The sequence below is a fragment of the Paroedura picta genome, chromosome 2 (genome assembly GCF_049243985.1).
Source record: "Paroedura picta isolate Pp20150507F chromosome 2, Ppicta_v3.0, whole genome shotgun sequence".
NCBI classification, from domain to species: domain Eukaryota; kingdom Metazoa; phylum Chordata; class Lepidosauria; order Squamata; family Gekkonidae; genus Paroedura; species Paroedura picta.
Genome location: NC_135370.1, coordinates 96,292,370 through 96,316,357, shown reverse-complemented (window position 1 = coordinate 96,316,357; position 23,988 = coordinate 96,292,370). Strand labels below are relative to the sequence as shown.

Here is a 23,988-nt window from a genome sequence, read left to right as displayed (position 1 = left end):
GCTATTGCAGCAGCTTGAGCTCTCGCTGGCAGCTTTCAATACGACCTGTGGCCAGCAACCACCCATCCAGGGTGACCAAGTCCTTGTGGGAGGGGAGACCCTCAATGATGCTGGCATCCAGGCTCCTTTTAAAAAATGGGATATGCGAGTCCTCGTTGAGGCCATGCTCCTGTCCAAACAGGGTGAAGAGGTTGCTAATGTACTGAGCTGGGGCCTACCCCATTAACTAAGCTGTTGCAAATCGGCCCGTGGCTTTTACTCTCAAAAAGGGTTCCTCAAACCTTCCTGTAAGCCCTAACTGAACCTTTGAATAGTTGCCAGTTAAGGTCCCCGCACCTCCTGGGGAGTCGTCCACCACTCACTGGCCTCCTGCTTGAGATTAGCCTCGAGGTTGCGGACTGCAGCTGTATCAGTGCAGAAGGTAGACCCCTGTGGCTTGAACCAAGAAAAACGAAAGCTTATCCAGTGAACTATTGTACTTAGCATGGAAGTTCTGCCAGGCCACAGTCCCAGTTCCCAGAACAAACCCGGGAAACTGTGGGACCAGGGGCAGCACTTGCAGGTAAAAGCTGGCATTGCCTGCACTAGAGGTATGTACACTGGGGTTGGCGATACACTATGTGCCCCGAAACTGAGCCCTGTAGAGCAGGGGGAAAGGGGCCACCTGCACTGGAGGTGTGTACATTGGGAGCAGTGGGGTGTACAACTGGGGCGCCAGAGAGTGTAGCCTGGCACCAGGGGAGGCTGCACTGGCTGCTGCATTACGGAGCAGGATGTTCCCCCATCAGTGAGAGAGCTGAGGAAACTCAAGGGTTGGAAGCTGCCCAGCAGGGCGGGGTTAGGAACCCCCCACTGCTCCCCTTGCCTCTGGAGCATCCATATTTGCCGTGGGCGCAGGAATCTGCACTACTACCATAGGCAAGTGAGACATGATGCTTACTCTGCTGAATGTTGGCAGCTGCAGGATTCCTCCCACGCAGGAGGCGGTTGCCTCTGCTGCAATCACCCCTTGGGGAGGCCATCCTATTCTAGTCACTGGAGTGGCTCATTCGCACCCACCCAGTAAGTACTGCATGAAAGTTTAAAAAGTCATTAGGCAGACCAACAGATCCTCTGTTAGAGGAGGCCTTCCCTCCACTTCATGAGCTGTTCCATGCTCCCTCCATGCAAATGAGGCTCATTATAGTCTCTCAAGGACTGTTTCTTGGTACCGCTCCCCACAACTGTTTCCTTGCAGCAGACCACCGTGACTGTACTTGTGTCCCCCCCCCCCCCCGTCCTACCAGGCGGGAGTGCTGTGTGCTGTCGTCCTTGGCTTCTCACTGTGAGGGGGAGGCAGGGTGTGGGCTCCCCTGCCCGACAGGGCATCCTGCAGCTGGGCGCTGAGGGATTCAACCCTCTTTTCGAGCATCCGATTCTGACTGAACAAGACTGAAAACCAATCAGCATTCACTGTGGCCACTGGCTCTATTTGGCCCAAGGCCACTTGGGATGATGCCCCTGCAGTGGTGCCACTTGCAGGCAGCGGCCCACAGTGGGGACTCTTCTTTTAGACCAGGACATACATAGGGGATTTGCAGCCTGTCTCTGTGTCCCATCTGAAGCTCGACAACCTTATGAATCATTATCACCTGGCTCCATTCCACCGGTGTCCCTCACATGGGGCACACATCCACAGTGGGGAACAAAATCACAAAATCATAGAATAATAGAGTTGGAAGGGACCTCCTGGGTCATCTAGTCCAACCCCCTGCACTATGCAGGACACCCACATCCCAGTCGCTCATCTACTGTAACCTGCCACCCCTTTGCCTTCACAGAATCAGAGGGAGTGGGACTTCCCAGAGGGCAATCAAGCTGTAGTCCTGCGGTGCTCAGCAGCATCAGGTCAGGGAGCAGTGCCATGGTTGTCATGCCGGGTTAAACACCGGCACGATAGAACCTTCCCCCAGAGGAGAGGGCTGCAAGCAGCCTCACACATCCAATGCACACGAGTGCCAGGTCCCATTGCTGTTTCTCAACCCATCGGGAGATCTGACCATCATTAGTAAAAGTAGAAGAATTCTGCCACCGCTGCCATAGTTGAGCGGCAAGCAAGTATATGCAGGGGTTAACAGGGAGTAGAATGATCTTTGCTAAATTGTCAGGATCCTAAGAAAACAGCTCCACTGATGACCCTCAACACCAACAAAGCTTAGACTATGACAAGCAGTCCATGGCTAAGTTAGTCTTTATTGAGAATTATACCAGAGCAGGAAACACACAGAGCAGGGTTATTGTTAAAGACAGGGTACAGAGAGAGGAGTGGGGTTTATAACCACTCAAGCCTACCCCCTCAAACAGGACAGTTGGCTCTCACAGAAAATACCATTTGATCATCAAATCTGCTAATATAGGAGACTGGCAATCTACTCTTCATTCTTAGATCACTAATTGCCTTTTCCAGGGAGATGTGATATTTTACAACTTTTCTCAAGGCTAGAGATACCTTAATGTAACAGAGAGCAGAATGTCAAAGGAAACCTGGAGACACTAGAAGAAAAAAAGGGGGAGTAGAGGGGAGGAAAGGCCGAGGCATCAGGCAAATCCAAGCCTCCATCCAGGAGAAAATGGGAAAAGTTGACGCATGACACGCTTTTACTGCCATCTCATAAGTGTTCATAGGCATCTTATAAGATGTTCTTGAAGCTTTGTCACATGTTTCCCCAAAACTTGCTCTAGCCACCTCAGATCTTGTTTCCATTTGCACAGTTCCAAGGTGTACCACAGAGTCAGCTTGGGACAAGAATGTGGAGGGTGTCAGGAAGCAATCTCATTGATGGCTTTGGATAGACAGCTATACCAGTCATCCACCAGCACATCTACCAAGTTGCCAGGGGCCAATGGATTCTGCAGAGCATTCCAGAAACCTATTGGACACGAGTCTCCTTCTGCAAGCATAAATTTGCTCTCTGCCTGCAGAGAGAGGGAGCGAGATATTGACTCAGACCTTTAGAGCAAAGAGGTCTGACAAGAGCGGTAATGAAAGAGAATTTTTTCCTCCTAAACCTACATTTGTGTTTGCATGCAGAAACCATCCTGTGTAGAGTTAATCCTTCAGAGAAACAGAAGTGATCTGATTGGCTGATGCAGGAGAGAGGAGTTATGGAAGCTGGAGGGAAACTGCTGCTGTGAGACAGTTCTGATCAAACTGTGGAGCTGTTTAGTCACTGAAGTCTAGGACTGAATCCAGAGAGTGAGGGAGACATGATCTCACAGGGTACTCTTGAGGGAAGAACACAAAGGAACTGGCTAAGAGAGGAATGTGGGTGATTACTGACTGCCTTCCAGAAATGTATTGGAACCATTAGTCTCCTTGCGTGAGCATAAATTTGCTCTGTCTACAGAGGAAGGGAGCGGGATATTGACTCGGGCCTTTAGGGCAAAGTAATCTGACCATGGTATTCCTGTAGATTGTAACAGACCCATATGCATCTCCATCCCGAATATCTGCTTGGGGTGTGGGACCAGTAATAAACTGGGAAAGTCCCAGCACTGCCATGGCGGACACCAGGTCTGAAACCTGCATGGTGCTGCATTTCTCCATGTGGATACTGTAGTCCCCCAGTCTGCCACCCAATCACCAGCTCCAGGAGGTTTAGCAGGGCATCGGAAGGTGCACTAGACCAGGGGTAGCCAAACTGAGGCCCTCCAGATGTCCATGGACTACAAGCAGGCCTCGGGTGTCTCAAAGCAGTTTCCAACTTCCTTCCCTTTCTCTCCCTATAACAGACACCCTGTGAGCAAGGTGGAGCTGAGAGAGCTCTGTGAGAACTGGGAATGGCCCACAATCACCCATCAGGCCTCAGGTGTCTCAAAGCAGTTTACAATCGCCTTCCCTTCCTCTCCCCAAAACACCTTCCCTTCCTCTCCCTGTGAGAGAGGTAGAGTAGAGAGAGCACTAACTCAAGGTTTGGTGTAGGTTTAGTATCTCATTTTGAAGATGGCAACCCTAAGAGGAGGTCTCTCTGTGCATAGCAGTCCTGACCCTAGTCAGGTTTATGCACACCTAGGTAGTGTGGAATTCCAGAACATGAACCTACACCAATCTGGCAACCTTACCTTCTCTCTGAAGGTAAGGTTGACCTGAAATAGGTCTTGACCTGAAATAGGTCAGGGGGTGATAGGTGGCTGAGGGGGCATTACACACTTTTGACGCCTCACTTCCAGACTTCAAAGAATATGTTCAAACCAAGGACAACCAACCTCCAGGTGGGGCCTGGGGATGCCCAGGCAAAAATGGCTGCTCTATAGCACTGTATCCCACTGAGGTTGAGGGATGTCAGCCTCCAGGTGGGTCTGAGAAGCCCCTGAAAGTACAGCTCATCTCCAGGCAGGTAGGCCGAAGGGACAGCTCTCTCCCCTCACATACATCCCTTCAAAAGGAATGCACATGGCCCCAGACAGTTTGTTGCTTGGCTGGTGCTGTCTGCCCTTCTGAAGCTTGAGGCCTACTGCAGGCAACTGCAGTCCCTGTTGTTGTCCACAAAGCCAAGTTGTTGCCTAATAAAAGTGGATCACCTAGTTTCCCCCAAAGTCTCACTGTCTACTTTCTTGTAAAGAGGGGGGAGGGGGCACACTCATCAGCCACCTGCCAGCTCCGTCAGTGGTCTGAGGCAAAGTGAGCAGATTTCTTGGACAGTTAGGGGTGGGAGACACAGCCTGATTGGGTGGGAGATGCAGCCTGATTGGGCTGTTGGGGGCTGGTGCCAGTGGGGTCAGGCCTATCCGGATGCGCGCAGGGCCTGGACAGCTTACATTTATTCACCCCCCCCCCCCTTAACGAGATCCTATATCTACAGACACTAATTCAGCCTCTTTCTTGACAACCTGCAAGAAAGGAAATCCCCACTACCTTCTTAGGAAGTTGTCCCTCCCCACTTTACTGGATTATAGCACAATCTTTCAAGATATATGAATGGCTCCAGAGACACAGGAGCACTTGTAAAGCATAACAATTTACTAGACAATTGGTCACAAGGTTTTATTAATCTGAACACTGTTGCTGAGAATGCAATTATCTTTGTTCTCTCTTTAATTTTAGTTCTTGTTGATTTGTTTTCTTTTGTGCAAGTGCCTATTGATCAGATCTGAGATCAAATAAGATGGCGCACTTCCAGAGTGATTTGGTCATAGGCTCCTTTGTAAAATGGTAGCCAACCAGTCAATAATTAATGAGCTATGACATATAGCCCAATGGAAAAACGCTTACCATGGGCTGCTCTCCGCTGATCTGCTAAAGTTGCTATATCTTGTAACTGTTTTCTTTGTTCTTCATTAAGACCACGTGTCAAAGCTTGGTACCAAACAGGATTACGATTCTGAATTGCTATAGAAAAAGAGACATGCCCGTATATGAAAACCTGTGAGAAAGCTGAAGACAGTTCATTACTTTTTAGGAGTCACTTTTACTATTACTGTACATGAATTAAAAGCAACACTGTTCAGTCAAGGCTATTAAGAACTTGCAAGCCTTGAAAATAAACTTTAGATTTTGTATTTTCATATTTACATTTGTTCATTTCAGACAATATAGAAAGCTGGAGAAAATCCCAAGTTCAGAAATGGGGATGGGATTTTTCCCTTGTGCATCTTCCTATGCACATTACCATAGCTACCACCTGACTTCAAGTCCTCTTTACTGCCATCTTTCAAGCCTAAACACCTACTTATTTCCTGATGGGCTTAGTTTTTGCAGAAGTATTATCAGAAGGGAAACAATTTCAGGTGGTGTCACAAATTATGCATGATGTTATAAAGTGCCTGCCTGCTTCAGTTTTGAATCACTCTTATCTCCCTGAATCTCCTGATCATTAATGCACACCGATTCTAACACTCTACCTGCAAAAACACACAAGTTCCTGACTGGTTATGAAACAGGTGTTCTTCCTGACCAGTTTTCAACATTCCCAACTCACATATGGTTTTATGATTTAATCTATATAAGATTTGCTCTTACTCTGAAAAATTGCTTTAAATATCTGGTATTCATCAACAGGGTTATCTTCGTCATCAATAATTGTTGAATATTCTTCAAGGGCAGTCTCTTCAGCATCATCTTCTTCCCAGTCTTCATCATCTCCATCTTCCCCAGCCTGCTTTGCCAAAATTTCTAAACATTCTTGTCCATCTTCATCAATATCATCTTCATCACTTCCAAGCTCTTCTGTAAGAAGATGCAGAATCAGAAAAAATGGCTCCAGAATGGCAAGGAATATTTTTTTTCTCCACTTCTATTTGCAATGCTCACATTCTATAAGTTTCTCTACTTTTTATTCCAATGCTTGTTCAGGGAACCTCAATCTTTTTATGCCTGTGCGCACCTTTGGATTTTTGACAAATGATGGTGGGCACATCACAAAATGACTGCCACAAGAGGTGGGGCCAACTACAAAATATAAGGGATCTAGCCTACATACAACTCTAATGGTAACTCTTCAGCATTTCAGGCAAAAGCAATGTTTACCATCTTCACAGCCAAACTCTGCTGGGGAAGAGCTCCACCTAGCCTCACTCATTTTCTAAAACCACTTGCCAGGTGCCAGGAAAGGTGTGGGTGGGTGCAATGGTGCCACAGGCACTATGTTGGAGGCCCCTGGTCTAGTTTAACTTAGCAAAGTATTTGTTTCCTCACCTACGCAATCAATACAAAATGATGTATTTCAACAGCACAGCTTGCAAATGAGAAATGAATAGCCAACAGAGAAACACAGAAGCAAAAATACAAGGAACTGATTAGGTTGACGACATTCCAAGAGAGTAATGAAATGTTTAAAGGTTGCTTGATTTAATTTCAAATAAACAGAAAGAAATTTCCAAGCTGGCAATGGCAAAAAACTTTATTCAGAACAAGTTCCTAGGTATAAAACCTCGTTTTCTTATATTACTTCCTCAGTAAACTTATTTCTGAATTTGTTTTTTTACCAGGGATACAAACAAAGTCTTCAAGCCACTATCTAATTCTTATATTTTATATACCTTATATTTCATATTTTAAGCCATATAATTAGTATTGAGTCTATTAGTATCAAAAGTCCATAAAGGTAACTATCTTATAAATGACCCACATCGTCTCTGCTTGATTTAATTTTGTAATTTCTAAATAAAATTACTGGGTGATAGGACCATAGATGGTTATGTTGACCTGCTCCCCTTCCCATAAATGGTTATCCTGACTTGCTCCCCCTCCCAAAATGGCCAATGATGGGATTTGGAAGGGGTGGAAAGGGGAGGGACCACAATCATAAAAATTCTTTGCTGGCCAAGCCTCATTGCACATGGTAGTGACTGGAGTACAGAGAGGTAGCATTCTCATTTTAACTTAGCTGCATTGGGTTGGGTGGCAGGAAATGACAGAGCGGTGGACTTCTGCTCCACCCCTGTTCCTGGCCCAGTAGGCTGCTGAGCAATTTCTGGCATTGGGGGGGGGGGCAATGGAGCATGATGTCACACTCAGTGGGAGTGACTGAGTGATGTCATTTCTGTTGACATGTGACTTGCGGGGGAATGGCAGGGAAGTATGGCCTGCTGACCACTTCCAAGGTTTCTCGAAACCTGAAGAATGTTTCAGGGCTTTCTCAACGGTAAAGGTATGAGAAAGGGTGTGGTATATGAACAAGAGAGCAAGGAAGTAAAGCAAACTAGAATCCAAAAAGACAGAAACATGTTTCACAGAACAGTGCTAGAAGCAAGTTTACAGCAAGAGTGGCATGAGACATTTGTTGTCCATCATATTGCCTATCTTTACCTGCTTCCTCATCATCTTCTGCTTCATCATCATCATCAGAATCATTTTCATGCTCTGCATGGCAAGCATATGCTCTTTTCAGGCCATTAAATAAAAGGATAAAAGCTGGCAAGATCTGTCCTGAAACCTGATTTAGAACTTGTGGTATTTGTTCCAGATCAATAAGAGCACACAAGCCAAGCACACACATTTTTCTGTCATGAAGTCTGAAATACAAAATAAAGGTTCCTATTACACCATTTACAACTTTAGGGAAAATAAGTCAAATTACTTATTACTGCAAGATGGGCCACATTCAAAGAAATACAAGGAAAATGAGAATGATATACACAACTGCATTTCTATTAGCTTTCCCCAAATAGATATACACCTTTACCAGTTTCACAGAAGTGGAAACTATATGTAAGATATCCACTGTGCATATGCAGTGACTTGCTTGTGTGTAAAGGAGCTCAGTGGATCAAGGCAATAATCTCCAAGAGATCGGCAACTTACCCCAAGAAACAGTCTACATCGTTAAGCCACTGCGTAATGAAGTGATTCGTAACAGGCTCCACATTATTGGGGAAGCGAAGATTTTCCAAAGTACTCAGAAGCAGATGAGGATTGTAATATAGAGCAGCTATGGCAACCTGGAGGCACATTGTTCTCAGTTCACTTGTTTTAACTTCTCTGGTCAACCTTTCTAAAGCAGCTTCCACAAACAAGGGTATACACTGGAGAAGCAAAAAATAATTATCCCAACTTTAAAAACATTATTATACTACCACCCAGAGCTCACACTTCATATTAGGCTGGCACTTTTCAACTCAGAACTAGATAAACATTTTCCTTAATGCAACAGAAAAAAGAAGCAGATCTTTGTTTCCTCTCCAGTCCTGATCTTCAACCAGAAACCCTTGTATGTCACACAGCAAGTAAAAGGGGATGATCAATCAGGCAGGAACAAATGCAGCTTTTGTCCTCTGGGGCAAAGGGGGGTAAGAGTTGTGTTTTATGTTACCAAGCTTTGAAGAATAATCAGTATCAGTAAAGGGCTAATAAAGATCAGCAGCTGAAATGTACAGTACTGCAATCTGTATAAGTGACAGAATACCAAGAACCATTCATATCTATGAATATTCAGAATATATATCCCGCCCCTGGATCACCAGTTCCTTTTAAGGAAAAGAAACCACTTTTTGACATGAATTATCTCACAGTATTTTATTTCTGGTGAAGTTTTCTAATTGAAGACATTTGGCAAACAGTGGAAGTGTCTCTTTAGGAGGCTATGCTGTATTAATAGAGAATTTGCCAATGAGCAGGAAAAACGATGCACTAAGTGAAAAATATAGATAGAATATACTATCAGTGTATTTCTGGAACTTTCATGTCTTTAATTGCTTATTAATTACACACAAGAAATGATTGACAATTGACACACAAGAAATAGTTGACAAGAAATGATTGACAACTCAAGAGAGTTATTTTCAAGAAATGCAATTTTTACAGTTTTCTTAAATTAGCTAAAGATCCATGCTATTTACCTGATCAATGCCACGACCTTTACACTGTAGAATGATCACCTCTAACAATTTTGCGGCATGACATTCTGCATCTTCTCCTGCCACACCTGTAAGAACCTAAGGAGCATCACATTCTCTATTAATTTCTATACTGAACATTGAATAGTTTTCACACTTTTGAAAAAGAACTGAACTGCAGCAAGATTAGACCTTTACTAATTTAACCTGCAGACACATGGAAACTATTACTAGCACAAATGTTATTGAACATTATTTCACATCCACAAAACTGAGCCCCTTGTTCAGGTTAAACAAAGGATCTCACACACGATGGTGTGTAAGTGTGTATAAAAATGGGCTCAACAGTGTATGCAAACATTTTAAATCCAATGTAAAATCTCAGATGTTTTTAATTTTCTGCACAATTAAGCATGATGCAGAAAAAAACCCAGATCAAGAACCAGTTAGTAGCAATAACAGGGAAGAGACTGACCTACATACCATGTTTCTGGGAACCCTGGGTTGGTCACTGAGGAAAACAGGACATTATACTACATTGACCTTTGGTCTGATTTAGGCTGCTTCTTGTTTGTGTGTGTGCAAGGCAATTATATGAGGTTAGAGGTATGGAAGTGTTCAAGGGGATCTAAGCCTATATTTAAAATATCTGATCCTGCCTTTTCAACAAATTAGGGCCATCAAGGCAGTGAACAGGTAAAAACATTTTTAAAAATTTAGAAAAGAACACATAGCACACACAAAACCCCTCAAACAGAAGGAAGCTCAATATAATGCCAAATGAAACAACACTTTTCCCATTGGTAGAAGAGAGGTAAAGGTAAAGGTAAAGGTATCCCCTGTGCAAGCACCGAGTCATGTCTGACCCTTGGGGTGACGCCCTCCAGCGTTTTCATGGCAGACTCAATACGGGGTGGTTTGCCAGTGCCTTCCCCAGTCATTACCGTTTACCCCCCAGCAAGCTGGGTACTCATTTTACCGACCTCGGAAGGATGGAAGGCTGAGTCAACCTTGAGCCGGCTGCTGGGATTGAACTCCCAACCTTATGGGCAGAAAGCTTCAGACAGCATATCGCTGCCTTACCACTCTGCGCCACAAGAGGCTCATGGTAGAAGAGAGAGGGGCAGGCAAATATCTATATCAACTGAAATTCCAGAGTTTTACTAGCACAACCAAGAAGACCCTTTAATGGATTGTCACCTAGCTAGCTTCTGGTGAAGAGGGCTCATAAAGCAAAAGCCCTAAAGGTAACAGTAATGGTCAGGTAGGCTCTTTTGGCAGGTATGCTGGCCCCTTTAAGATTGATAAAACCTCACAAAGTTCTTAGAATACTGAGTTACTGGCTCTTACTGCCTCGTGAATGCTAGGTACGTCGACTGATAAAATGGCACATGTTTGTCTTCCTTAGATCGATACCGTGCAAGGCTTCAACCACATATATCCATTTTAAGAAATAAGAACTAAGGAACTACCTACCTTTTTGCACATACTGTAGATCATTTCTAGGTATTTTGTATCAGACAGAAGTGTGTCTGTATCAACAGTTACATAATTATGCAACAGTGGCATCATATCTGTGTTTAAAAAAGAATGAGTAGATGTTATATGTGCTTTCACCTCATATAAACCAAAGATGTTAATTTTTACATTCCAAATTCAGGTTATCCTTCAGTACTGCAATGCAGTTCTCCTGGCCATTTAACATAGCCAAGCTTACCTGTAAAGTAATCAAAACCATCCTGCTGAAATACTTCAAAGACAAGAGGCAAAAGCTGCCACATCTGTGCTGATACCTGCTGACAGGTCAGACTGTGAGCCAATGAGAATATTTCTTCGTAGAATTCTAGAACAGAAGCATGTCATTAAAATTGGCTGGCTCACATTAAGTTCCTTTTGCAGATTCACAGTATCTGAAACAAACTCTTACCTAACACATGCTGTTGTAAAACTGTTCCAATTACTTGTAAGCAAATACCTTCCAACTGCTGGGTAATCTGAAAAGGACAGATTAAATAAAAATTACTAGAAACTGAAGAGCTGGTATTAAATGCTTGTTTTCAAATATGCTTTGTTATAAAAAAATACTTAGGAAAAAGGCTAAAGACCCTGCATAGCTCAAATGTTTCCATATATTTGCTTTTCTGTTCCATTTACAAACTGTTGACTTAGGGACAGACTGCCATTTTCAGAAAGTGGGATGTGAGAGGATTATAAAATACTAGTTTGGGAGGGAAGAGACACAAAGAGAGAGACAACAAACTCTCTCCTTGCTCTTGTGTCTTTGTTTAGTTTGGATAGCGAACTATAAAGAATGGGAATATGATTGATCCACCAGAACCAAAAAAATTGGCAGCAAATACATTTTACTTAGACTAGGAGAAGGACATTCTTGGAAGTACTTATCACATGGTATATCTAGTAGTGAAGCCCATTTTAAAAATGGGCTAGGAGCCCTGGCAGCCAAAGTGGTGGGGTGAGCAGAGAGTGCACTCACTTGGCCAGCCTAGAGGTAGGGCCAGAGTGACAGGGCCAGCGCAGAGTGTTCCCGCTCAGCCTTCCTCACCTTCCTTTGGCAGCCAGAACACCAATAAGAATAGTGGGGTTGGCACAGAGCATGCCTGGTCAGCCTTCCCTGCCCTCCTGGCAAGCAGGAGGCTGGTAAGAGCAGCACAGAGCATGGCTAGCTGGCTTTTCCCAGTCTCCCCCAGGAACCAGGAGGCCATGTAGGTGGGGTGGTCAGCGGAGAGCTACGGTGGTTGACCTGAAGAAGCCCAGAGATGCACTGAGGTATACAAGTGAACTTTCAGGAACACAGTAGAGAAGTTTTACATGTTCTGATTGCTCCTCTGCCTTAATGGAGAATAAGGATCTCAGAATACTACTCAGAGGAGGGAGAATGCTTTTAGAAGAAATCCTTTTCTCAAATGTTTATTTATTTATTTATTTATCATACTTTTATACCACCCTCCCCAGAGGCTCATATCCTCTCACAGTGAAAATAAAGCTTTCCAGAAGAAGAGATCTTGATAGGAGGTGTTTCAATAATCAGGACAACAAGGGAGACAACACTGTGAGAGGACCACAGTTATCTGTGTTACCTAGTTCAGAAACAGACACCACTATGCAATGTCTAAATAAGTTGACAATTCAGGAGAGGGTCATAGAATCATAGCTGGAAGGGATCTCATGGGTCATCTAGTCCAAGCCCCTGCACTATGCAAGACACTCACATCACCATTACTCATCTACTGTAACCTTCCACCCCTTTGCTTTCACAGAATCAGCCTCTCCGTCAGATGGCTATCTAAGTCATCATACATTACAATGTTAACAACAATGGACTAAATGTAACTGTCCAGTCCTATACGCCAAAAACGTTGAAGTTGTTCTTGATTTATTTTTCCTATTTGGACAAGTCAGATTACTTATTTTAGGCACTTTCCAAAAACCATAATAAATTTATATCTAAATGATCATTATGGTTCACACTGAAACAGCAGGCTCCTTGGAAGACTCATTTATTTGTTGAAGGAACCCAATGCTAATTATACTGCATATAAGTTGGCTTCCTATAGAGTTTCTTGTAATTAAGCACTTAACGCAAACAAAAAGACTTTTACCTCTTTGTGATCTTCAACTACGCTGAGTAGCGTATCAATGGTGTTCAAGATGCCCATTGCTGTTACGGCTTTATCATCACTACCCTCTTCGTCTGGTCCGGTCTGAATCACTTGGTTAAATGTCATTGCCTACATTTTAAGAAAAATAAAGTGTGATCAATAAGGGTCAAAGAAATATGGAGTAAAGAAAATTGGCCAAGTTTTCAAGACTGCATTGCAAATAAACATTACTGGTTTGGGGGAAGGGGATTTTTTGGAGATATGGCCAAAATAAAAATTACAGTATTTGCTGGCTACTTTTTCCCTCTGAAAAACATGCCTCCAAGTGGGGGGGTCGTCCTATACGCCGGGTGCACTTCAGTTGGGATAGACATAGCTGCCTATAGTGGCCCATAGTACTGTAATGTAATGTAACAAACTCTATATTTTGAGTGGAAATGTTGGGGGGTCGTCTTATACGCCCAGTCGTCTTATATGCCGGCAAATACGGGTATGTGTTGTTGTTTTTTTTCATTTTGTAAGTGTGGGTAATCCCTTATCAGTCACAGACTTTGCTGGTGGTCTAGGACAAAAACACTCATCATCTCAATTCTCCACATGGGGAAAAAAGTGCTCAGGAACTGACATTGATGGGGGGAGAGAGGAGTGAGTGGAAAAAAATTGCTTCCTAAAAATACTGAAACAGTAACAAACTCCAGGTTTTTTTAAAGAAAGCTTTAGTTAAGCTAAGTCATTACAACAAAAAAGTATTCACCTACACAATACCAGGCTTTGAAAGAAAAATGTACACAAAACTGATTTTGATGTATACAACTGGATGTCAGGATATGACTATGATCACAAGAACACTGTATCAATACCTCTCAAATCATAATAGATTTAAGTCCTAGTTCCCCAATACTGCACAAGATATTGTAATTGCTAGATAAAATATCCACTTTGAAGCTATTGTGGAAGAAAAATATTAATTGCCACCTTTAGAGCATAGAACTGCTGTAAGAGAGAAAAATGTGTACAGGTTAACCATTAATGTACCAAAAAAACCTACTCAAATGTTACTTGAACATGTCTATCAGGATATTGAATCCAAATACAGGCAGTGAGAAAACTAAAATATTGTGTGAAACTTACCAAATGCTGGGTCATTTCTACTGCTATAGGAGTAACCTCTTCACTATATTCACAAATCATTTTCTGAATCACATTGGTAAGATCATCATTCTCAGTCTCCCTGATAATATGAAGAAGAGCTTGCATGACAGGTCTAATGAATGGAGTAATATATTCTTTAGCTGGGAAGCAAGAAGAAACAAAAATACTTATTGGCTAATCATAGGAATGCAGTACATTATTTAAGCTTCAACAAATTTTGAAAACAGCTATTTCAAGCAAAATTCAGCTAATCCAAAATCTTTGTATTAATTGACTTTGAACTTGATCCATCTAACATATACACACTGTAATTGTTATTATTTACTGTAACCCCACTACCACCCCTGCCTTTTTAATTCAGAAGGCAACAACCACTGCTAAACACTTTCCACCCTCTCCACAAGATCTTGTGTCACTGATTTCTGGGTACTAGAGGCTGGGAGGAGCTCCACATTGCATCAATGGAACTACACAGTGTACATTCTGTTTCAACTTAAACATCCTGTATCCAAGGCATTGTTTTTAGGGATTTTTACTCATTTTTTACGCTAATAAAGGTACTCTGATTGCCCGTCTGACTGACTGTCTACTATCTGTTTAACCTGCTAATACGTATGTCATCTAGTCACACTTCAAAAGCTGTTTCTTCTCTTCCAAAATAAAAAAAACATTGCTTGTTCTAATCACAGACAGCACGGCAGTATTAAAAATCTTTTAACTACTGACTTCAAGTATGTATCACTATGCCTTGACCCAAGATTGCCCAAGCTCAGAAGCTACGAAGGGTCGGCCCAAGTTCATACTTGACTGGGAGATCACCCAAAACAAATACTCTGCGAGGGTGAGGTTGAGAGAGCCCTTTGACTATACAGATTAGTATTTTTTGACTATGCAGATTAAAATAGCATTTTTTCAGTAGCAACTACCACTCCAGCATTGGTTTTATTCTCTCACCCCATTCTTCCACAGTGCATTTTTAATTATCCTCCTTCTCCTTATACTTGGGCCTCTTTTGTGTAGTGACTCTGGTGGCTGCCATTTTGCTGCATGCGTTACCTCCAATGGCAGCCATTTTGTGGTTGCCTCCTCCACCCTATATCAGAATTCCAAATGTGCCCACAGCCTGAAAAGGGTTGGGAAGCCCTGATTTGGACCCTATATTCCACTAGATCTAAGATCACTTGGTAGATCATAGAAGATGAATTACCTCTCTGTTGATTACTAATCAAAACCTGCAGTGCTATGGCAGCTTCCACCTTCACCGGCATTTCTCTGTCATCAATCAGGCATCTTCTTGTCAGCTCAAGGGCTGTCTGTAGATTCTGGTCACTCTTAAACTTAACTTTACTGAAATAGTGAAGAACCCAGCAAGCCTGGAAAAGACAATGAGTAACTTTAGAGGATTATTGATTCCCCACAACAGTAAAAACATGAATTAAAGCACCACACTGAAATATTAGATTTATTTTTCCCGAGATTTGTTTGAGAGTTTGGAGGCTGGTCAGTGGTAAGCTTGTCTCTCAACAGCACTGGACCAGTACTATGATCTCAAGTTGCTCTTTGGCCATAAGTTGTATGTGAGCAATACAATCTAAATGCAGAACACAGATGGACTGTATTACTAGACACAGATTAAAACTGTGCACACATTACTTCAGCCATTTATTTTATCTGATAAAAAGAAGATGCCAGTAATATGCCCAACTGCATGATGGTCACGTCAGTAAAATATCATCTGGCGAATCTAACTGTATGGAGAACCACTTTTAATCTCTTACGCAGTTTCCTGCCAAACTGGTCTTATAGACTTGCTTATTTATATTTATTTATATTTATTTATATTTATGTTTATTGACCCTCACTCCCAGATTCAGCTGGCTCGTGGCGGTTTACAGTAAAAATAATAAAAATCCCATAAAACAACCAACAATCCTCGTGGCAGACAAAACTAATCTGTGTCCCCACTTCCAACCTGTCCACAACTGATAACGCCAAACCACACTGGTCCCCAGTATTCCACCAGTATTCCACCCATGCCCAGCTGACCAAGTCCAATGCCTCTAGGGGCTTATACAGGGGCCTATACAGGAACGGACCTGTTCTTCCTGGCCCGGCCTCAACCAAACGCCTGGCAGAAGACTTCCATCTTGCAGACCATGCGGAATGTTGACAGCTCCATCAGGTCCCTCAGTTCTTCCAGGAGCTCATTCCCCAAAGTCGGGGACAGGATGGAAAAAGCCCTGGCCCTGGTTGAGGCCAGGTGTGCCTCCCAGGGGCCAGGAATAACCAACAGATTCACAACTGCAGAGAAGAGCTCTGCGGGGAGCATAAGCAGTCCCTCAGATATGCAAGACCCAGGCCACAGATGGTCTTAAAAGTAAGAACCAAAATCTTGAACCAGACCCAGAAGCTAACTGGTAACCAATGCAGCTGCCTCAGCATAGGCTGCACAGCATAGGCACTCAAAGATGATCTTGTGAGGACCTTAGCAGCCGCATTTTGTACCAACTGCAATTTCCAGGACAGAGACAACAGAAGGCCTGTACAGAGTGAGTTACAGAAGTCTAATCTGTAAGTGACCGTTGCATGGATCACTGTTGCCAGGTGTTCTAGGGACAGGTCGGGCGCTAGTAGCCTATCTTGGCACAGATGGAAAAATGCCACTTGGGCTACCTTTGTGATCTGAGCTTCCACAGGAAGGGAGGCATCAAAGATCACACCCAAATTCCTAGCTGCAGTTCCAGCCATAAGCTGCACCCCATCCAGGCAGGGGAGACACGCTTCCTGAACCTGCCCCCTTTTACTCAGCAACAGATGTCTGTCTTGGAGGGGCTGATTTTTAGGCGACTCTGCCTGAGCCATCCAAGACACTGCTTCCAAACAACTGGCAAATGTATCTTTGGGTGGGGGGAATCTGGCCAGCCTTCCATCAGGAGATAGAGCTGGGTGTCATCTGTATACTGATAGGTCAGCCAAAGGCCTGAACCAGCTTTGCCAGAGGGCGCATGCAGATGTTAAAACCATGGGGTAAAGTATTGCTCCCCGCAGTAACCCAAAGGAGCCAGACAAGTCTTCCCCCATTGCCACTCTCTGTGTCTGGTTCTGTAAAGCTGTTCCTCTAATCCCTGCCCCAGCGAGGCAGCAAGCTAACACATCAAATGCAGCTGACAGATCTAGAAGCACGAGAATAGCCCCGATCCAACTGGCACCGAAGATCATCTGTCAGGGCCACCACCGTGGCTAGATGGTCCACGATGGCCCTCTCAACTACCTTTCCCAGAAATGCAACATGCAAGACTGGGCGGTAACTGGCAGGGTCCAGCAGATTCAATATGGCTTTTTCAGGAGAGAGCAAACCACTGCCTCCTTCAGCCCTTTGGGGAAACTCTCCTGATATCAGTGAGGGGTTGACAATATTCTTCAAAGGGCCTCTTATCCATTGGTTGCCCAATTTGAGCAACCATGATGGACAGGGATCCAGGTAGCAAGTAGTCACCCTCACTGACCCCAGCAACTTGTCCGCTTCAGTTAAAGAGAGCTATGTGAAGCCATCAAACATCATCTCCCGTGATGTCCGCAGAGCTTCCATTTCACATTCTGTATCAATGATGGCGGGAAGGTCCCGGCGTAGCGACAAGACTTGATCTGCAAAAAAAGCTTGCCAATGCCTCACAGCTCAAATCCAATTTACTACTATTTCCTGCCTATTATAATATCTCTGGCTTCACAACACATGTAAGTCAAAGCACTCACTTTCTAGCTATAGCCTATTCAGCACTTTATATAGTCTTCCTGTGAAGAAAGTAGCATACAGATGGTCCACTTTTCAGCAACATAGCTTCACAGAGGCAGCATCACTGGGAAAAGAGATGGGGAGGCTGAATCCAGAGAAACAACTTTGTTCTTACCCGTGCTCTCATGTAGCCTAGTTCACTGCTGAAAAGAGGAAACACGTGATTCTGCAACATGTATTCCATCTGATCTTTGTATATCTTTTTCTGTTGGAAAATTAAGACAACAACAGGTCAAGTTTTTTTTTACCTTGTACAACTGACTAGTCAGAAAGGCATTTTTACCATCCCCAAACCCTATTAAGGAAGTACGACAACCCTGCTATACAGGTAATTTTCAAATGAGATAATGCTAGTTAAATGGAAGTCAACAAGCTTGCTGTGACCAAATCTAGTTTTTCTGATACAGAAATCTGATGCCCAAAACAAAGAAAAGCCCCAGTAATTCTTACTGGCCCTTGTCCCTGGTTATGCCGTTTGCCTTTCTTGTCATATGGCTATAGTGCTACTGTCCTTGTCAGAGATTGGAGATAAATCTTCCCAATGGTCAAAAATTTCTACCTGGCTGAGGCATCCATTGATCATGGCCATCCACTGACCCTTTTCCATTCCATTGGCATGCTGAGGACGTAGGCCTTTCAACATGAGGCTTTGGAAAAAGTAAGAAGTGGTTTCTCATGGCTTTCAGCTTCTAAAACATCTAGTGCTGAGTGGAGAAAAAACTCCTTCTCAGAGTCCAAGAGGATGTGCATTGGCTGTGTATCATTTCATGTTTGTATGGGACAAAATAAAGGTAGTATAAGTCTCTCTCATTACTTCTCATACAGCATGATCTGAGAACGTGACCTCACCCCCTTTGTCCTTATCACTATATATAAAGCTCCAACACCTGGCCAGGTAAGAATTCTACCAAAGCCTGGCCAGTAACATCTCTAGACAATATAGCAGGCCAAATAACAGGACACTCGCAACTGTGCAGTAAAGTAAATATTGTAGTGGGAATAGATTTAGCTATACTCCCTGTCATCCTACAAGCTAGGCTCCAGCAATATGTGGACCGAGAACTTCCAGAAGTACAGGCAGGATTTCGAAGAGGCAGAGGAACTAGAGATCAAATTGCCAACATACGCTGGATCATGGAGAAAGCTAGGGAGTACCAGAAGAACGTCTACTTCTGCTTCATTGACTATGCTAAAGCCTTTGATTGTGTGGAGCACAACAAATTGTGGCAAGTTCTTAAAGAGATGGGAATACCAGAACATCTTATTTGTCTCTTGAGAAATTTATATGCAGGTCAAGAAGCAACAGTGAGAACTGAACATGGAATCACTGACTGGTTCAAAATTGAGAAAGGAGTTCGGCAAGGCTGTATACTGTCGCCTTGCCTATTTAACTTGTATGCAGAGCACATCATGAGAAATGCGGGATTAGAGGAGTCACAAATTGGGATCAAGATTGCAGGGAGAAATATCAACAACCTCAGATATGCAGATGATACCACTCTAATGGCAGAAAGTGAAGAGGAACTAAAGAGCCTGTTGATGCGGGTGAAGGAGGAGAGTGCAAAAGTTGGCTTGAAACTCAACATCAAGAAAACAAAGATCATGGCATCCGGCCCTCTCAATTCCTGGCAAATAGAAGGGGAAGAAATGGAGATAGTGACAGATTTTATTTTCCTGGGCTCCAAGATCACTGCAGATGGGGACTGCAGCAAAGAAATTAAAAGACGCTTGCTCCTGGGGAGGAAAGCTATGGCAAATCTAGAGAGCATCCTAAAAAGCAGAGACATCACCCTGCCAACAAAAGTGCGTTTAGTCAAGGCTATGGTCTTCCCAGTTGCAATGTATGGCTGTGAAAGTTGGACCATAAGGAAGGCCGAGCGTCAAAGAATTGAGGCTTTTGAACTCTGGTGCTGGAGAAGACTCTTGCGAGTCCCTTGGACTGCAAGGCGAACAAACCGGTCAGTCCTAGAGGAGATCAGCCCTGACTGCTCTTTAGAAGGCCAGATCCTGAAGATGAAACTCAAATATTTCGGCCACCTCATGAGAAGGAAGGACTCCCTGGAGAAGAGCCTAATGCTGGGAGCGATCGAGGGCAAAAGAAGAAGGGGACGACAGAGAATGAGGTGGATGGATGGAGTCACTGAAGCAGTAGGTGCAAACTTAAATGGACTCCGGGGAATGGTAGAGGACAGGAAGGCCTGGAGGATCATTGTCCATGGGGTCGCGATGGGTCGGACACGACTTCGCACATAACAACAACATACTCCCTGTCATTAAGAAGTATATGCATGGATACAGTTTTATTAGTGGTTGGGATAGAAAAGGTAATGTAATCAAAAGGTCCACTATAAGAATGCTTACTTTCAAGAGTGTTTCAGCCAAAGAGCCAATCATATGCAGAGTACCGTCTTTTTTACGAGGATCAGCATTGGGTTCTGTGAGGATCTGGTAACAAAAGCCCATAGTCTTTTGTAGAACCTAGCAGGAGATTGAGACAATTTATATTTCAAACCATAATTTCAATATTAGAAAGTATACAAGGAGACATTAGTTTTGATCTTAAGTTTTTCCTAATTTTAAAATATTATATTTGGTCAACCACACTGGAAAGCCATTGTGCTGTGCACAATGGTCAGTCTAAGATCTGGGAGACTCGGTATGAATCCTCACTTCATTAGAGAAGCTTGCTTGGGTGACCTTATGTCAGTCATATACATTCAGCCTAATCTACCTCACAAAGTTATTGTGAAGATAAAATGGAGGAGAGCGGAAGAATGTAAATTGCTTTGGGTCCCCATTCAGGAGGAAGGCAAGACATAAGTGGATTAAATAAATAAATATGATTTTAACGCTCTCAGATTAAAATAATGAACATTAAAGTGAATGCCAACAAGCAAAATTAAGCAAGCCTCCATGAATTGCAAACTGTTACCTAAGTATTAACTCAAAAATGTATAGAATCCAAAAACTTATTTTTATATTCTTAATTCAAGTTATGCACAAAGAACAGGAAGAACTACTTTTATTTCTAGATCAAAAGTAATTATTAAAAATACCTCTTTTCTTTTACCACATGCTGTAGACAACAATGTTTGAGCAGCAGTCGTGGGGGAAATGAAGTCTTCAAACACATCTGGCAAACACATTATACAGTCTAAATGTTTGTCTTTGGAAATACAAAGAGACTAATGCAAAATAAATTAATTCAGACTTCATGACCAGTTCAATCTCCCTTTCTTGTTTTGTTACTACCGGAATTTTCAATCTCACATAATGTGCTTGAAAAACACATTACAAGTTTCTGTGAGAAAGGCACACTACAAATAAATAATCAGTGTACTAACTTGCTTAATAATTTAGAAATCATACAGATAACTGGGAGAACCAAAGACAAGGCACCTTCATCTTTTTCCAAAACAAGGAATCCAAAATGTGTATCACTTCATGCAATAACACCAAACGATGCAGTGTCCACTGTTTTGGCAGTACTCTTTACTGAACAAAGTGGAATTTACTTTTGAATAAATGTAACAGAGGATCTCCCATGCAGCCCAACTCTGCTTTGGGCTTCCATCACTACACACCTCTGTCAGAATAGCTCTTTCTGTACTGAGGTGGGGACTTCAGTGGCATCAGAAAGCGCAAAATGGTTTTTTCAGTGCAGGACAGAGCGAAAGAGAAGTCACTGTCTGTTCTTGGTGCGTAACTCTGTGCCTGTCATGAGCTATACTAAGGCGGGGTACAGAAAGGCATTTCCTTAGTTTTAGGGGCATGGAATATGGGTCAGTTTTATTATGCTTACTTTCCACAGGATTCCTCATCAAACACTGACATAAGCCTCTCCTAAGTTTGCCACAGCTACAGGAGGGACAAAATTATATTGTCCATGTGCAAGCAGGGAAAGGGCAGTTCAATCTGCACAACATCTTCTGCAACCCCTACCATTATATTACAGTGCCCAGAAACTTGTTACAAGTGAACCTGCACAAGTGGAAATATAATACTTTTGATTCAGCACAAGCAGTGGCTTATTGTCTTATTTTGTGTTTTCACTTGCACAAAAGCTCAAGTAAGTGTGGAAATTTGGCACTGGTTCCAATTATTATATTGAGCCTTTTCTCATTTAAGTATCTGATTTAAAAAAGCAAATACTCTCTGCACAAATGTATTTAAAAATCTGAACCACTTACCAAACTTCATACGTATGTATTCATATGGATCTTCCTGCCATAGCTCTTCATCAGCATCTGTGTAGCACATCAATGGGAAAATAACATCCTGGATAATTCCCTGCAATTAACAGAACAGTTTACATGTTATTGTGTACCTCTGGAACATCATCATCATGGAGAATAATATACAGACCAAATGAAACTCATTCTAGATTATTTAACTGTCATTTTACTTCTGAGCATTTCATCTGTGTAGTACAAAGCAGCATCCAGCAATTAAAAATTCTAGATTTATTGTTAAATATATGGAAGGTGGTAGGTTTGAAGTTTGGAACATCCTTAAATATTTTCTCTGTGACAAAGAACTTAGGTATTTATTTATTTATTTTATTTGTTTGTTTGTTTATTTATTTATACCGCCCTCCCCGAAGGCTCAGGGCAGTTCACATAAAACAGAACAATACAGATAACTTAGATTAACAATAATGAAGTGAAACAACAAGCAACATGGAACAGTAGAAAAATGTGGGAAACATTGAATTAACTCATACTGGCTGGCTGGAATTATGGTGGATGCCATAGGAGGGAGGCTCAGGAGGAGGGCCCTTGGGAAGTGGTGGTACAAGTTGACCTCAACCAAATGCCTGATGGAGGAGTTCCCTTTTGCAGGCCCTGCAGAACTGTTCAAATTCCATCAGGGCCCTGACCTCCTCTGTGAGCTCTTTCTACCAGGTGAGGGTCAGAATAATGAAAGCTCTGGCCCTGCTTGAAGCTAAGCAAGTTTATCTGGGGCCAGGGATTACCAGGTAATTGGAGGTAGTGGAGCGTAAGGCTCTTTGAGGGGTATAGGCAGAGGGGTGATAGGTATGCTGGGGCCAGACTGTGTATGGCCTTAAAGGTGATAACCAGAATCTTAAGCCTGATCCAGAATTCGACCAGAAGCCAGTGCAGCTGCTGGAGGATAGGCCGAATGTGGGACCTCCATGGTGTTGCTGTGAGGACCCTGTCCACTGTGTTCTGGACCAGTTGTAGTTTCCAGATCAAGGTTAAGGGCAGGCCAGTGTAGAGCAAGTTGCAGAAGTCCAGCCTAGAGGTGACCATTGCATGGATCACTGTGGCTAGGTGCTTGGGGGCCAAGTAGGGTGCTAATAGTTTGGCTTGGTGAAGGTGATAGAATGTCAGTCATGCTACCGTCATGACCTGAGCCTCCATTAAGAGGGAGGCATCAAAACTAATGCCCAGGTTCCTGGCAGAGTGGGCGACTGATAGCTGCACTCCATCCACTCCATCTGGCATGCTCCCAATAATAGGTTTTGGTTCTCCTTCTAGTGCTGTCTATGTGCTTTTAATTGGACTTCATGTTTTTAACTGTATTTTAATTGTTTAGACATTTTAAAGTTTTTATGTTTGCCAATGGTGGACCCTGACTGGGTGGAAAAGCAACAATAAAATGTTTTAAATAAAAGAAGTTTGTTGCCATTAAAAATATGTTGCAACAGGACTACACTAATATACAATTAAGCTAAGCAAGTACCAGTCCCAAGGAAACAAAATACTTACTTGGATATGGGGTTTCAGATTCTTCCAAGTGACTGCATGTGACACACCTTGATTGATGTAGTTCAGTGTCTGCTGCAACACTCTAGGAGCCATGTACTGCTTTTCTTTATACTGATATAATACTTTCAATAAAACCTAAGAAAATTAACTCTAATTAGCAGATTTGAAAGATCTAATCATCCTGCCAATAACTGTCAGAAACTAACTACAGGCTGGGTCTCGGGGGCAGATGGAAAAGGATCTAATGATATTAGGTACCTATCAGGGCATTTGAGGCAATGGCTGGCTGTGCTACATTTATCCCTCCAATAAGAACACTTTCCCAAATGGTTTGCATTTTATAGCTCTGTATAAAATGGTTCACAGGGGATATGGAGAA

General features: G+C 43.0%; 1 protein-coding gene and 1 non-coding gene across 4 annotated transcripts in view; both read right to left on the bottom strand.

Moving 5' to 3' along the window:
• The window catches only part of IPO7 (importin 7), a 50,729-nt gene that overhangs the window by 5,429 nt on the left and 21,312 nt on the right, over positions 1 to 23,988 (bottom strand). For 2 of the 3 annotated variants that reach the window (XM_077321768.1, XM_077321770.1), the window contains exons 9-24: positions 23,610 to 23,744; positions 22,068 to 22,167; positions 20,934 to 21,010; positions 20,239 to 20,355; positions 17,993 to 18,082; positions 15,292 to 15,457; positions 14,064 to 14,224; positions 12,933 to 13,061; positions 11,240 to 11,306; positions 11,030 to 11,155; positions 10,789 to 10,886; positions 9,316 to 9,411; positions 8,282 to 8,502; positions 7,787 to 7,992; positions 5,999 to 6,205; positions 5,252 to 5,368 (exon numbers count right to left, since the gene is read on the bottom strand). In XM_077321768.1, the coding sequence (XP_077177883.1) occupies positions 5,252 to 5,368; positions 5,999 to 6,205; positions 7,787 to 7,992; positions 8,282 to 8,502; positions 9,316 to 9,411; positions 10,789 to 10,886; positions 11,030 to 11,155; positions 11,240 to 11,306; positions 12,933 to 13,061; positions 14,064 to 14,224; positions 15,292 to 15,457; positions 17,993 to 18,082; positions 20,239 to 20,355; positions 20,934 to 21,010; positions 22,068 to 22,167; positions 23,610 to 23,744 (2,113 nt within the window). The remainder of the gene's footprint in view (positions 1 to 5,251; positions 5,369 to 5,998; positions 6,206 to 7,786; positions 7,993 to 8,281; positions 8,503 to 9,315; positions 9,412 to 10,788; positions 10,887 to 11,029; positions 11,156 to 11,239; positions 11,307 to 12,932; positions 13,062 to 14,063; positions 14,225 to 15,291; positions 15,458 to 17,992; positions 18,083 to 20,238; positions 20,356 to 20,933; positions 21,011 to 22,067; positions 22,168 to 23,609; positions 23,745 to 23,988) is intronic. The other variant, XM_077321769.1, reaches the window with a different exon arrangement.
• On the bottom strand, positions 15,561 to 15,740 carry LOC143831045 (small nucleolar RNA SNORA23). The gene has a single exon (XR_013228681.1). It is a non-coding gene; the product is annotated as a small nucleolar RNA SNORA23 (small nucleolar RNA).